The sequence below is a fragment of the Falco cherrug genome, chromosome 5 (assembly GCF_023634085.1).
Source record: "Falco cherrug isolate bFalChe1 chromosome 5, bFalChe1.pri, whole genome shotgun sequence".
NCBI lineage: Eukaryota > Metazoa > Chordata > Aves > Falconiformes > Falconidae > Falco > Falco cherrug.
The window spans coordinates 5,537,662-5,552,837 of record NC_073701.1 but is presented as its reverse complement, the minus strand read 5'-3'; the positions used below and the strand labels follow the sequence as shown (position 1 = coordinate 5,552,837).

At 48.5% G+C, this 15,176-nt stretch overlaps 1 protein-coding gene across 5 annotated transcripts in view; it reads right to left on the bottom strand.

The window, feature by feature from the left end:
* Positions 1–15,176, bottom strand: part of LSAMP (limbic system associated membrane protein) — a 314,661-nt gene that overhangs the window by 157,437 nt on the left and 142,048 nt on the right. For all 5 annotated transcript variants that reach the window (XM_027816957.2, XM_027816960.2, XM_055712346.1 and 2 more), the window contains one exon: positions 9,184–9,416. In XM_027816957.2, the coding sequence (XP_027672758.1) occupies positions 9,184–9,416 (233 nt within the window). The remainder of the gene's footprint in view (positions 1–9,183; positions 9,417–15,176) is intronic.

Sequence of the window (15,176 nt, the reverse complement as noted above, 5' to 3'; positions counted from 1 at the left end):
ATTAAACAGTAAAATGGGAAGCTTCTGAAGTAGGAAATAAATTTGCTTCTTTCTACAAGTCTTGATGTTGTTTTTGAACTGTTGGCTCAATTTAGGCTTATTTTACAATCTGTTCCTGGCCAATTCCAATTTCAGATGAAATTTTGGCTCCAGTGAAGCAAAATTCCCTTTAATTTCAGTGGAATCAAGGTTTTGATCCAGGTTCTCATCCACTAACACACAGCTACAATGAGTGTAGACAGCAGCACAGCAGCCAAAACCACAGAACATGAGCCGGTGAACTCCAGGAATCTGGAATTTCATCCCATATGGAGTTTTGAGCATGGCAGATTTGCAGTATCGCTCCACTGGCACCAGTGAAGTAAGAAAAACAGACAAAAGGAACACGCTGTTCCACAAACGCTGGAATTAGCAAGGCCTGGTTTACCGCAGCTACGTGTCCTAGGTCCTTATGCCTTGTACCTTGGAAAACCTTCAAAGATCTTGACCAGTTTTAGTCCAGGTGGCACCCGCCAGCTGGCACGTGCATGGCTCCAGACCTGTCTGCAACCACACAGGCTTCTGCGCATCCCCTTGGTAAGGGATGCAGGAGGAGACTGGGATCCATCGGTGGGGATCTGAGGGGCAGGAGCTCTTGTTGGGGCGAGGTCACAGCAGGGATGAGGGGTGCTGGAGTGAGCTGAGCAGAGGACTGCCAAGCAGAAGGGCAGGCAAACAGCATAACCGTACAAATAAACCCATACACGCTTTGTTTCTTAGGAAGCCAAGCTACTCCCAGTATCTCTAGGGTTTGGATATAATAAGAGCTCAGCTGAGCGAACCACAAATCTGGCTAACCTCAACCTGGCAGTGCTTCTTTCAAATGAAAAGAAGAAAATAAAGTGGACAGTAAAGCTACGGAAAAGGTTGATCTGAGACAGAGCATGATTAACCTTTGCTTTCAGCTGTATTGCAAGTAAAAAGACAAGCTGATCCTAAAGTTTCTAGCGGAGACTAGCTATGCGTCTTCTCTCATTATTTTGGGTTAGAAATCCAATGCTTCAGATCAGATCTTTTTGAGAATTTTTTGAAACACATTTTTTGCTTATTTTCAAGCTATTAAGCAGTTACAGGCCTGCTGTGTAAAATGAGTAAGATATTTATTCCTGGCTACATTAGCACTTTTTTCCTGGGGAAAAAAAAAAAAAAAAAAAAAAGATCTGGAGAGGATGTGGCAAAAAAATAGTTCACTCACTACTGACAAGACTGGGGCCATCAGGAAGGGAGCAAGCAATGGGAATTTATGACTTAGGATGTCCAAGGGGCTATATTCTGTGGTGGGCAGATCGAGTCAAATTCCAGGTCAAAAGTCAAGGCAATTTTGTTGGGCCACCACTACCACAGCTTTTTCAGCAGCGGGAGCAGGAACACGCTTGGCTTTACAATTAACGGTTATCTGTACTCTGCCAAGGGTTAGCAGACGTGGTGGTGGGACTAGGTTCTTGCCGTGTTTGGAGCTGACAGCAAAATATTGTTCCTATTCCATTGCCTTACAGTCCGGGCTAAGACTTGGGACAGTAGACTGAGACTATCAGCCTGAGAAATAACAAGGCAAAATCTTTCACAGCGCTGGTCTGAATCTAGAATCAGCTGATCAGACAAAATCACACAAATTCAGCTGATACTGCTTTAAAGAGACACTCAAGCTAAGCTGATTTATATACACTAAGGAGCTGGATTATCATATCAAGATCTTTCCTCCCAGCCGTAGGAAAGCCTTCTATGTATTTTATGCAATACTTCTTTCTCCAAAATGAGTAAGCATTTTTTCAAGTATTCTGTTTTTGTCTCCTGCCTGCACCTGCAAAGCAAGCATCAAAATATTTCCAGAAAAACCTCCTGATTTATGCACTAAGAAGTGCTGAGATCCAACCTATATAACAGAGCCAAACCCTATGCTGCATAGCAACATTCCAGCCATGCCTGGAGATAGAAAAACAGAAGTTAAGAGGCATCAGGACACTATGGGGAGGCCATAAAAATACTAGATGGGGAGCAGCAGGAAGTTCCTTGGTAACCTATGAAGCACCAGGCACAATCTCCTCCTGCAATTTATGAGTTTGGGCAAAGCGAACCAGCACAGAAAACCTAGATAGCATGCCACCAATACTACTGTGTGCCTGAAATCCTGGAATTATTTCGCTGGTAGGAAATTACAGTCCATGGTAACAGGGGAAGGGTGGCAACAAGATCTACCGTGCTTCAGTTCCCCAAGACGATTCCCTGCTCTCTCAGATTATTTTTCCCATCAAACCCATCCGCTGTCACTTCCTTCTGAGCATGCTGGTCCTGTCTTTCCCAGTCCCTGTGGTAATCTGAATTTATCTCCTCCCTCCAATCTTTTCTTCTTCTCCCCCAACCGCTCCCAGTAAAATGATCTTTTTTCTTCCTCCCAGAAAATTCATACTCCCATGTTAACTCATTATTCTTTGCAACAGCATGCCAAATTCGCTGTCATTTTCCCACTGGGGCTATGTCCTGAAAAAGACAAAGTGGTCTGTGCTCATTCTTACCTACTGCAGACTCACTGGAATTGAAAGTGCTACAGTGCTAGCGCTCAGAAAGATCCCTCCAAATTCTGGGCCCTGCGCCCACAAAGCGGGGAAGCAAACATCTCTCGGAGAGCAGCAGCTGACTCCAAAATCCTTATTGTCTGGCTAGCAAAGGAAAAATAGTTTCAGCTGTCTTCAAACCGCTCTGCTTCCAGTGCTGGCCAAAGAGGTGTGGGAAAGACAGGCATGGGCTCCCACCACAGCTCTGCTGAGCTCAGAACCAGTCTGGCTCTGGTCTCCCAGTGATCCACTGCAAGCACTGACAGCCACCGGCCCCGGATTCTGGCAGGGAATAAACTCCAGCAGAGAATGACAGCAAGGGGTCTGGAAAGACTGAAAGGATGCATGGCATCATATGCACTGCTCATCCCAGGCTCCCCACTACAGCCAGTGGAGGGACACCGTTATTCCCACTGGTCAATTCGTCTCATGAATTTTGGACAGCTACTTTAGGATGAGCCAGACTGTGCCTCAGAAAAGTGCTTCTCCTCATGAATGGCAGAGTCCATGGTGACCCACTCCAGTGATAACATCTACCTTGGGTTGGATGAACCCCGCTCTGGCTCATGGGCTCATGTCCCGGGCTGGTGACCAGCAGAAGTTACCTCCACCTGAGACCCGGCTTCAGGCTCCTATGTGCCTCCTATATGCACACGCTCATGTGCCTTGCTCCAGTTCTGCTTGGAAATCCTTCTCACAGTCCCAAAGTCTAAAGAATAATCTCTCCCTGTCATCTTTCCCTACCACTGTCCTCATCAATGAGGACAAGGGCTGAGCAGATGATGGGCAGCACCCTCTCTCCTCAGCTCTAGACCCAGCTCCGACCGAGGGACTCGCTGGCGGAGCAGTGCTTACACAGGGGAAAACAAGCTGCCTTTGTGGGTAAAGCATTTCTCTCCACCAGTGCTTTACCAGTCACCCTCACAAAGTCCTTTAATTACAGAGGACTGGACTGGGAGGGGGCACAGCTAATCTACCACGCACAGTTAGTAATAAATTTTCTATGGTTAGATCCTGGCCACAATGAATACATCTTTATACCACTTTGAAACAATGAATGGTCAGTCTGAATCTTTGCAAGCAAGGAGCTCTACAAAAGCAATGCATAACAGAGAAAGGCTACACCCTGTGGTTCTTTTCACACACCAATGCCTATCACTTTGAAAGAAAACCAGAATTTGCCCTTTAGCTCCTATACATTTGACTTTGAGTATGTAATTAGGGCTGGGCAGTAAACAAGAATCCCTCTTTGTGAAAATTTGCTGCTTAAGTCTCCAAATCTGTTGGGTTTTTTTTTGCCAAAATGCCAAAGCCTTTTTAATTATTATTTTTTTTTTTCATTAAACAAGGGCAAGCTCACATTCTTTCAACAGCCAAACACTGGGAATTGCAAGAGATGTTAGTGAGCCCGCAGGAGTTCCAGGCTCCGAGCAAAAATGCAAGCGTGACTTCTCCATACCTCTGCTGAATGTTCCAGCTTTTAGATAAGCTGTGGCAATGCTACACCTTTTTCTCTACCCAACTTTGACCAGAAAAAACATCTCCAACCTGTAAAACCTTCCTGATTAAATTTTAAACAAAGCCAAAACTAGTGAAGTGTTTTAGTTTCAACTGAAAGGTTCCCAGCCATCTCCATTCACAATGATGCCTTGCTGTAAAGGCTCTGGGCAGCAAACACGGCAACCATCTGCTTGCTCCTGTTCGCGAGTCATTCCTTCAGCCTGCCTTAGACAGACCTAAGTCTTTACTGCACATGAGAAAAGTAAGGACTACAGAGTTTTCTCCACTGATATTTAATGCCTGAGAAGGGCTTGAGGACATTGCCCTAAAAGAACAAGAACTCAAAGTAACGCTGGGAATGGGGCAGCCTCCACTTCCCCGTTATGACTCGTTCTCCTGGAACAAGTCACTGAACATACTGGAATGAACGATTAAACATCCCATTTATAAGCACCTAGAGGATAATAATACAGTAAGAGAGGAAAAAAAAAAAAAAAAAAGCAATGTACTTTTGGCAAGCACATATCATGTCACCTCAGCTTCATTCCCTTTTTTTGTAGGATATCTGGCATAGCAGATATTGCAGGAGCAGTATGCTTGATGATGTGATATATCTTGACTTCATAAGGCCTGACAGTCTCTGGAATAAGCTAAGAGAATATGGTGGATGTTAAATCACCATCAGGATGCTTCAAAGAGCTGCAACCAACAGATCGCTATCCACCAGGGATGGAGGTTTTAGTGGGTTGCTACCACAGTCCACTTTTGTGCCCTGATTACTTCAATACTTTAATTAACACCTTCATGATGGAACAGAGAGATGGCACCAGGCTTTAGTTGATGACACTGAACTGGGGGCAGTTGCAAGTGCTTTGGAGACCAGGATCATAAGTAAACTGAAGAAGTGGTCTCCATGGAGAAACCAACCAGATGGCATCCAACACCAGTGAGCACAAGGCAGTATGCCCAGGAAGGGGTGGGGGTGGGTGGGTGGGGGGTATTAATGCTCCAATACAGAAGGGGGGAACGAGCTGCAGACTGTGTCGCAGACCAGTAAGAGAGGGTTAGAAAGCAGCAGAGAGACTGAATAAGCAAAAGCAATTAGGTGCTCTTATAAAAGAAAGGTAAATCTCACCTCATTCTGGAGTTAGGTGAGTGCAGCATGATATGCAAAACACGACTGGTATTTTTATCTGCATGACTGAGTCCTAAACTGGGACTTTTGATTTGGTTTTGGACAGCACACTTAAAGAAACATGTAGACAAATCAGACAGTAGTGAAACCCATATGACATGAGGGTTGTAAAAGCAGATGTGTGAGAAGCAGTGAGCCTGTTAAGCTGGACCAGAGAGTTCGGAGACACAGGGATTAATGGGCTTTTAGCAGATAAAAGGTAGTTTTGAGGAAGAGGAGAAGAAATTACCATGATGTGTCCTGGAAGGACCAGAAATAATTGGCAGCAAAATCAATTAGGATCATATGTTAATAAAAGCTTTCCAAGTGCAAGGAGAGTGAAATAATGGCTATGCAGGCACAGGTTGTCTTCAAAAAATACATGTTAGGGGCAACCACCGTATAGCTGATCTTGTTTCACTGCATGGGGAAGGACCAGACCACCTCCTGTGGGTCCTTCCAGGTCTTTGCTCCTCTGAGGAGATGACCACAGAAACATCTGGGGTAGTTCACAGGGAGGTTTGCTATCACACCCCAAGCGAAGCAGCAGGAGATGCCGCGAGTGAGGTGGTGGCTCGGAGCAGCCCCCTCATGTGTTCACCCCAGTGCAGATAGCGCAGCCCCAGCATCTGGGAGCAACTGAGCTGGGCAGGGGCAGGTACCTCCCGTCCAACCCCCCTGCACGCAGTGCTGCCCACCTGGGTCAGAACGGCACAACTCGTGGCCACGTTATACTAACCAACCTTTTGGCAGGGAATGCCTACTTCTGCTAGCGGAGCTGGCTTGAAGTTTGAGGAGGAAAGACTTATGAAGAGAACTTTCTCTACTTTTAGCTGTCTATCAAGTGGCAATTTTTTTTAAGTGTTGTTTCGTTACCTCCCTTCTAGACCTCTGCAACATGCCCCAGCTGGGAGCAATCCTATCAGTGAGCACAGACACTTACAGAGAGGAAAGGCACAGACCGAGAAGGCTGGCTGTGCAGAGACTGGTGCTGCCCGACAAGGCACAGCTGGCTCTTTCCTTGGAAATACTAAAGGACATGGGCACCCACGCTGGAGAGGTGATGTCCCTCTTTCTGTGAGATACTCCTGCAGCTCTGGCCAGCAAAGCTCACCGCAGGGAAAGCTGATTTTCTCAAAGGAGGGAAGGACCTGCTCCTAGGATGCAACTCCATTAGCCTGCAGTCATCTAAACGCAGTGAATCGTTAGCCCAGCTATTTCAGTGGCACTGTGGGCATGGAAGTGGTCTTCTCGAGTTATAAGGGCTCCAGCATCACTCCAGTATCCACCTACCTGTTAGTTAGTCTCTGGTATAGCTATCCCGTTTGTTTCTACAAGCAATAGGAGCTGGGTTTTGACAGTGGCTATACAGATGAGGGAGTTGAACTGGGGGAGATGAAGGACGTGTCTTTGGTATAGAGTGCAGTGGGGAGCAGGAATACCCCCGGCAGCACAAACGGAGCAGGATGGGAAGCCTGAGCACGTCTCTAAGGCAGCCTGTTGCTTCCAGGGCACGAGCAGCTACCATTGCACGGTCTTTCACTGACAAATCCAGGCGTCGCCAGTGATGCCGTGCCAGCTGCAAAGCTAGCAGGGAGTCTCTGACCCTGCCTTATTTCGGTTTCCCTGGGCTTGTTCAAAGGGAATCGCTGACCACCATTCCAGAAATCCTCCCGCCAGATTACCGCACAGATTGCTTGACCTGTTATTTAATTTTTCAAGAGCTGTATTTTCTTTTTTTTTTAATTTATTTTTACATTTGGGATGCCCAGAGCTCTACACAGCCCATGCTTTTAAATTTATCAGCACAAAACCAAGTAAATAAACTACATTAAATAAATAAAACCAAAAAGCTTAGCATGACTCAATATCCAAACTCCTTTCATTTGTACTAGCGGCAGACTATTTTTCAGGCAGACAACCTGCAAATCTGAGAATAATAATAATCAATATGAGAAAATGATACCCAAAGAGGGAAGAGATTATTTTTTAACATATACTATTTTCTAATGAATTAGTTTTACTAGTTAAGATTATTTTTAAAACACGGTTTAAAATGATGAGTCTACTCTTCCAAATTGTAAAGGATTTTTCATTTGTATTTTGCTTGGCATTTTTTTTTTTTTTTTTACCAGATGAAATTCACTTTTAGAAAAATCAAAGCTATGAGTTTCAACTAATTACAGTATTACAGGACCCGGTGCTTAAAAGCAAGCATGAGGTCTTTTGTTAAATCTGTGGCAGGCATTAGAACAAAGATTATCCACAGATACCTTGTTTACAGGCATCCAGAGTTTAGGTGTGCCAAAACCCACATTTCCTCATCCTCAGAAAGGTGGCAGCAGTTCAGAGCTGGACACCCACACGTTTAGGTGAAAGCTAAGCGAGAGAGCTCAGATTTGCTCCTTTCCTTAGGCCCGTAGCTAATAGGCACAAGTAAAATTAATAATACATGTGCATGGCTCTAAAATTAATTTATACCTGTATTTTTCTTGACAGGTAAATGGAAACTGTATCCTGTGAGATTTTACCAGCAATAACCCACCTACAGCCAGTTAGCTATGCACGGCTACAGCGGGCAGGGTACACCTGCAGGGCTGGGGGGCACAGTCCACAGCCCGCTGCTGCGGCAAACACTCAGCCGAGCTGGGAGAGTGGCTCTGCGTGCTGCTGTGTGCCACTTGTCACACCGCTGGGGGAGGACTTTGCGCAAGAAGCTAAACCAGGAGCCTTCTGTCTCGCTCCATGCGCACGTAGAGCATCACCTCTGACCGTACACCCGGACTGCACCGGTGTGCAGATGAACACTCGGATTGCTAGTTAGCCCTCAGCTTGCCAAGCAATACCAGCAAGAGGAAGAGTCCCTCTGGGCATGCATTTATATCCAGAGCAATTCAAACACTTGCTGGGTGAAATAAAAGCTGGAGCCTTTTGAGTTACAGGAAAAATCAGGAGAAATAACAAACTCCTGCCTGAATGATGATTTAGAAGCTGAACATGTCTGTAATATGTATTGAACACACTCATACATACCTATCTATCTAAGCTGCTCTATAAATATTTTAGATAAATAGGCAGATAGACAGAATAGCACGAAGATTAAATGCAAAACAAAACAAAACAGAGTAAACTCCCTTGTTTGGTTTTCTGGTCTGGACAGGATGGAACAACTAAATTCCATAATGTCCTTACCTGTAATTGGTGAACTCCTTAACGCATTTACTCTGTTATACTGCAAATGCAGGCAGACAGATAAGACAATGCTGGTTCAGATAGCCAAGTTTCTAGTTCCCTATGACACACAGAGGAGGAGGCTGGCTAAAAAAGGAGAGGGCAACATAAGGTACGCAGCAGCTACCTCAAGTATCAGGTCTCACACATGCCTAGCAACAGCACACCCTGCAAACGAATGACCCAGCACAGAAAAACACCCAGGAAAATTAATTCCCCAGCCTTGCAAAGAGTTGACGACAGAGGGCCAAAAACCACAGCACAGTAGTTTGTTGACACAAGCAAAAAGAAAGGAAATCTGAGGAAGGAGGAGGCGAAGAAACCAGAGGGCTTTCTGGGAAGAGATGAGACAAACACGATGTTCTGACAAGTGTCATTATAAACAAATGTTTCCCCTTAACGCCAGAACAATCAGAGCCAGGAGCTGGGTTTGCATCATACTAGAATATGTCTGGGCATCACTGGTGTCCCCTGCTCTGTCACAACTTTTGAAAGGCCAGACTGAGCGCAGAGCAAAGCCATGCCACGCCACAGTGCAAGGGGACAGTCCTGCTGACTCCTGTTGCAAACCTAAGGGATGCACAGGCTACTGACTCTACTGACTCTGGGGTTTCTCTAAGAAAAATACAGACCCCTCCACCCACTGTGTCTTTTGCTTTTTGCTCTCTTCTCCGGCACGTTGCTTACCTTGCACGATCAAGTAAACCTGGGAAGTCTTGGGGTGATGCTGCGTCTGCACTGAACACGTATAGGACCCCTCATCGTAGACATCCACTTTCTGGATCCGCAGGCTGTATTCCAGGGGGTTTCTCTTCTCCAGTTCTACTCGAGGGTCCAGGGACCACTTGTCCTCTCCAGCAAAAATGATGCCAGAACGGTTTAACCAAGCCACCTTGGAGCTTCTGTCTTCTACGTAACACCTGTAGAGGAGGAGAAAGACAAGGGGGAGATTAACCTCTCCATCAACTCCATGTTGTCTCTTCCCTTTCCTATTCGCCCAGAAACTCCTGCCTTGCCAGTGAACCACAGCATCACCTCACCATTGTTGCGCCACGGCCATGTATTCCACTATGATTTTTTGAAAGGTTTCAGGAAACTTTGGTTCAGGAAACCTTGGGATTCGGGATGGCCATGCCTCTTGTTCTCTCTTCCTTTTGTCTGTAGCCTACACCTGCACCAAAAATGACTTTGGAAGGCCACAAGAGATCCTGGTCACCAAATCCCTTCTAACCCTGCCAGTGGGAAAGGTCGGAAGGAGTTCTTCCCATACTTCCCCCTCACCTTCAGAAGTTAAGTATACAAGAGAGTGACATTCCCATCCTCCTGTCAGCCTGCAGGGCAAAGGTTCAGGGCTCCAGCTTTGCCAGCTCAGGGCACAGCTGCTCCATCCCTCAGTTCCAGCAGCACAAGGGGAGGGAGCTACAGGGTACCTCTCTTCCCCATCCCTCTGACAAAAAATGGCTTTGTGGGCAGGAGCATTCACTCCTCAAACACCACCCTCCTAACAGACACACACCCTTGCCGTTGCACATGTGCCCACTTACGCAGGCAAGTGCAGGTTTGAGGCTGAAAAGGAGAGGCTGCGGGGGTGTCCCTGCCATCCCTGTGACACACAGAGCATGTCCTCTGACCATCCCAGGTGAGACAGGAGAGGAGGAATGACAGGTAGGGGTGGCAGGCAGAGGAGCAGCAGCAGGACCAGCAACTGCCATAGCCCTGACTGGCAGCTGTTGCAAGGCAGAGGACCGACTAACCCTGTTGCAACTGTGTGACAAGCATTTTGCTCCCTGACAGAGCACGGTGAAGGCCCTGTGATGACAAATGCATTTTTGGCCAAGGCAGCTGCCCTGTACCACTTCCCACCTCTAGAAAGTGGCTTGCACAGAAGAGGTGAGGAGATGCCAACGAGGAGGCACGTCCTGGTCACTCTCAGCTGTGTCTCATTCCAGAGGTCCAGGGCTGAATAAGACATGGGGACATAACTGCTCCTTCACCCTGGCAGCCCACCAGGGCCAGGCTCAGCCACACTGAGGGGGTTTGCCCTGCAGCAGCTCACACCATGTTTACTGTGTGGATAAAAAGGGAAGCTCAGTCTCCAGAGCTGTTGCTCTTTCACTTCTCAGAGCTCTGCCTGCAGCCTCCTAGCAGCCAAACAACCCAGCAGCCCTCCCCACCACGATTCAAGCATATGTTGTATTTGAAAGAGAAAAGAGAGAGGATAAAGATTATTGCTTCAAGATAAGACAAATATTTGATGGTAGGCTTTCGTATAGCATCTTAGCACGGGTAAGACATTTTCCAGGTTCCTCTATTTGAATGCATTTCATTGGTGCTGTGCTGCAAGACATCCCTTGAAACGTGACCCTACCATTATGGCCAGCACCTCTCACCCCCTCCCTTTTGGCTGGCCCACAGATGCTCTGGGGTTACTGGTGGGCAGGAGGAAAGCCAGGCTGTGTGGGCAACGATGGGAGGCACGCTACGCTGCTGGCCAAGCTGGAAGCAGCTCTGTCTGATCCGACAAACATTTGCTTTAGAGAGCGGCCCAACAGCCCCGGCCAGCACCGCCGCCATCCAGCCAAGGGAGGGGAGCGAGGGCTTGGCCCTCAGGGCAGAGCCCACCCTCCCAGCCAGGTGAGCTCTCAGCTGTCACCTGTGGTCTCTTTACAAAGCTGCTCTTTGTAAAAAAGAAAGGGGCAGGGGAATCCATGAGCAGCCAGTTAGATGTACAAACCAGCACCACTGGGACACGGCGGTGCCACGCTTCACTCGGCCGCCTGGGCTGTCATCACCAGCGACGGGGCTGGAAGCAAGGACCTGGGAAGGGCACTGTGCCCCAGGGGCGGCAGCAGTGGCCCTGCAGGGAGACCCAGACCGTCTCCGGAGCCAGCCGCGTTAGGGTCACCAGCCTTCTTGCTGGTTCTGTGCAGAGTCACGATGGCACTGAGAACGAGGGGTCGGGTCTTTTCCAAAGGTTTTCGAAGTCCCTCTCTACACATTTTGGATTTGTGAAAATCCCAGGGGGGATGGCGGTGAGAAGCTAAGCAGATTAACAGCTGAAGTCAGTGGGAGCTGAGGTTTCTCAGTCACTTCTGAAAAGCCCCTGGCACACCTATCAGTGCTGCTGGGCACCAGCAGATCCAGCGCACCACACCAGCCCCACCGGGCTGCTTTCTGGACCTATACCGTGGTGCTGTGATACAGCGCAGCACCCCGTGGCTCTGCCCCACAGCTAGTCAGTGCACTCTGCCTGGAGGTAGTAAAGATGCCCCTGTGATGTCCCTCAGGTCAGTTGAAGCTCAGCGGCACGGTCAGAGCAAAACTTTGTCCTTGTACTCATGAGGGGGCACTCACCCGGAGACCCTCACTCCCCTCTGCTCAAAAGAAAACATGTCTCATAACCTGTCCTACAACCCCTGAGGTCAGCCCTAGTATGGTGGTCAACACCTACAGTCAGACAACATTGCAATAAGTTGGGTGCTGCTAGCAAAATAAAGCAAGAAGGAGCAAGAAGGAAAGGGAAAGGAGGAAAATGGGAAAAGTGAAATGGATTTGAGCTGCTCTGTTCAGCATACCTCTTCCTATCAAACCATCAGGGAAAAACAATGTACAAATGTGGAAATTCCGAGTCTTGGTGTGCTCCAAACATGCATCCACGTGGATGATGCAGCTCAGTTATGTCCGTCTGCTCACACCCCCCCTCTTAGTCTGCCAGAGATGCCACCCAGCTGTATGGATCATGCTTTAATAAGGATTTATGGTGATGATTTTCACAGCGTAATAAGTGCTAATTCAATACTAATAGAATATTAAATGGCACGTTAACTGACATTTTAACTGCAATGCAATAGGAGCACAGCATCAGCAAGATATCAGATGACTCTTATTATTCACTAATAATCAATAATCAAGTTCACAGAGACAGTCAAACACTTTTCATTACGCTTATTGAAAGCACTACCATTGGCGTCACTGAACACTAACAAACGATTTGTGATCCATCCATTTTGCTTTTCCTTACAGTTTCAGGTTTAATTTCTTGACATCTCTGATGCGGCTAACGAGAGGACCAGCTAGTGACAATGGTCATGCCTTGCACGAACACTGCAGGGACTCGGGAACTATTGATTTTAGCACCAATTTAAACTATAGACACAGAGAGACAAAAAAACCTCGCTGCCATGCCCCTTTAGCCCTCCTTGCCCTCTTGTAAACAAACATAGCGAAGTGTGGCACCCGAGGTTTTTTAGTGACAACACCATTTTTAGCTGCCACAGATGTGTTTCCAGTTCCCACACAGTGGCTAATGACTGTGTAACAACCAGCCAGGAGCGGATGATTAGAAACTGGACATGGAGTAAGGAACCATCGTCATGCACCTCCCGCAGCCTCGGTTTCCCCATGGAGATGATGGGGCTGAGCTGTGCGGCAGGAGGGAGGGGAGAGGGTGATGCTTTCACCAGAGAACGCTTTGGGACCTTCAGCAGGAACCATCACCTCGAACGAGAGGCAGGGCTGCCCACCATGGTTCCTGGTCCCTGGATTTTAGCCTGGGAGGGGACATTTGGCACCATCCAGGCAGGGTGAGGGCAGGAGCTGGGAGCAGGTTCTGCTGCTCATCCTCTCTCCTCCCACACCTGCTGGGCCAAAGCAGCACTCGTGCAAACCTGCCTTCATAGGCTCTAAGGTAAATTTCACCTGGGCAGGAGAGATCTCTTATTTCCCCCCCTGCCCCCCCCTCCTTGAAAGCATTTGGGGTAATTCCTATTGACAGGTGGGAAAGCGAGTGAAGAAAAGGAAAGGGCAGCTCAGGCATCCACATATCTCCTGGTGAACACCGAGGCTGGATGTTTCACTGCCCGCTCCGCCTTACTGAGGTCTTGGTGCTCGACTGCTAGCCCCAGCGCCTCCTGCTCCTCCTCCCGCCCAGGCACCGCTGCACAGTGCATCGATTCCCCAGCACGTTGCTGTAACACTCGTCGCAGCTGATCTGCCTGTCACTGCAGCGGCTCTCAGCCCTAAGCTTTCTGCCCTCCCTTCCCTCCAGCGAGCAGGCAGGCTCGCTGCTAAGAGGCAGCATTGGGTTGGAAAGCCCTAGCACAGGCTCCCCAGGCTGGATGCGCTGCTGCCAGGGTGGGGGCTGCAAGGGGTGAGGAAGAGGAGAAGGAGGATGCATGAGAGCCGGGGGCTCACCAGAGTGCTTCCCATTCTGCCTCAGAGAAAGCAGCACAGCAGCTGGGCTATGGAGATGGAGTGGCAGTATTTTTTTGCCTTCGGTGTGGTGGTGGTGTCTTTTGGGGGTAAATTCAATGGTGTTTGCAAGGGGTGGATGATATTTATAGCCTACAGTGATGAACAGGCAGGAAGGAAGCCCTGTAGGACCTGGTGAAGCTGCTGTTGAAATGATTAACATGATGGGGATTTTACAGCATTATCAGTGATGTATTGGGTCGCCTTGAACCCGGGATAATTGTTTGGGGTGGTTTTATTGTTGTTGTAATTCCAAATAAATAATTTTTTTTTACAGCAGACCCAATCCCACTGTTCTCTGCCAGAGCCCCACCAGTGAGAAGAGGTGAGCTGCTAGGATTAATGAAATACGGCGTGCTGCTTTGCCAGCAAGCCACGGCTCTTACCTCATTTGGGGGAAAAATAAATATAGTGTGGTTTGAGGCTGCGTTTTCTGCCCTCTTTCTCCAAAGCACGTTGTGGTGACAGCTCTGTGTCATAATTTCCACACTCCTCTTTAATCATCTTTTCTCCCTTAACCCTTTGATGATGCTTGCTGTAAGACAAGTTCTGTGCAGCAGGCCAAAACGCAGTGGCCGCATGCACACGCAGTTAAGCACCTGAGACCCCCCCCAATACCCTCACCGAGGGACACGACCTGCTTTTGCCAGAGGATGTCAGACCCACCCTGGATCAGATCTCCTGCCTTCCCCTCGGCTCTGTGATGAGCCTGCTCTAATCTTCTCACTTCACACACACGCAAGATCCAGCTAACAACTTCCCCTGCTGCCCTCTACCCCCAGCAGCAAAATGGCAAGAAGGGAAAGAGAGAGGGATCAAACACGGCTTGTTCAGCACAAAGCAACGTCAGCTCCTGGCTGCCAGCTCTGAACGTGCAAGACAAATTCTCTGTTGTGTTGCGAAGTATGATCCTGGAAAGCTAATGCGGTGGTTAAACACAATACCACTCGCAGCCTTCTGAGGGAAGCTGAAGAGAGAATCCTGCTCGTGCTGTTTCATCATGCCTTCTCGTGCTCTTCAGCCTTTCCTTGCATGGCAAGCAAGGACTTGAAAGCAGAGATGGTCAAGCAGAGGGGCAACAAAAGCCCAGCCCCTCTGCTGTCGCAGCAGGGACACAGCAAGCGAGGAGCTAAGAGCAGACCATGGGCATGCCAACCCTGACCTTCCCAGGCAGGGTGCTCAGGGGAAGAGTCCAGGCAGGTCATGGAAACATAGAATCATAGACTGGGTTGGGCTGGAAGGGGCCTTAAAGATCACCTAGTTCCAGCTCCCACCCCCCCCCCCCGCCCCCCGCCATGGGCAGGGACGCCTTCCACTAGACCAGGTTGCTCAAAGCCACATCCAACCTGGCCGTGAACCCTTCCAGGGATGGGGCACTGCCACCGCAGTGCTGGTCCCTGCCACCAGTTCAAGAGCAAGGCAGCTCTGCC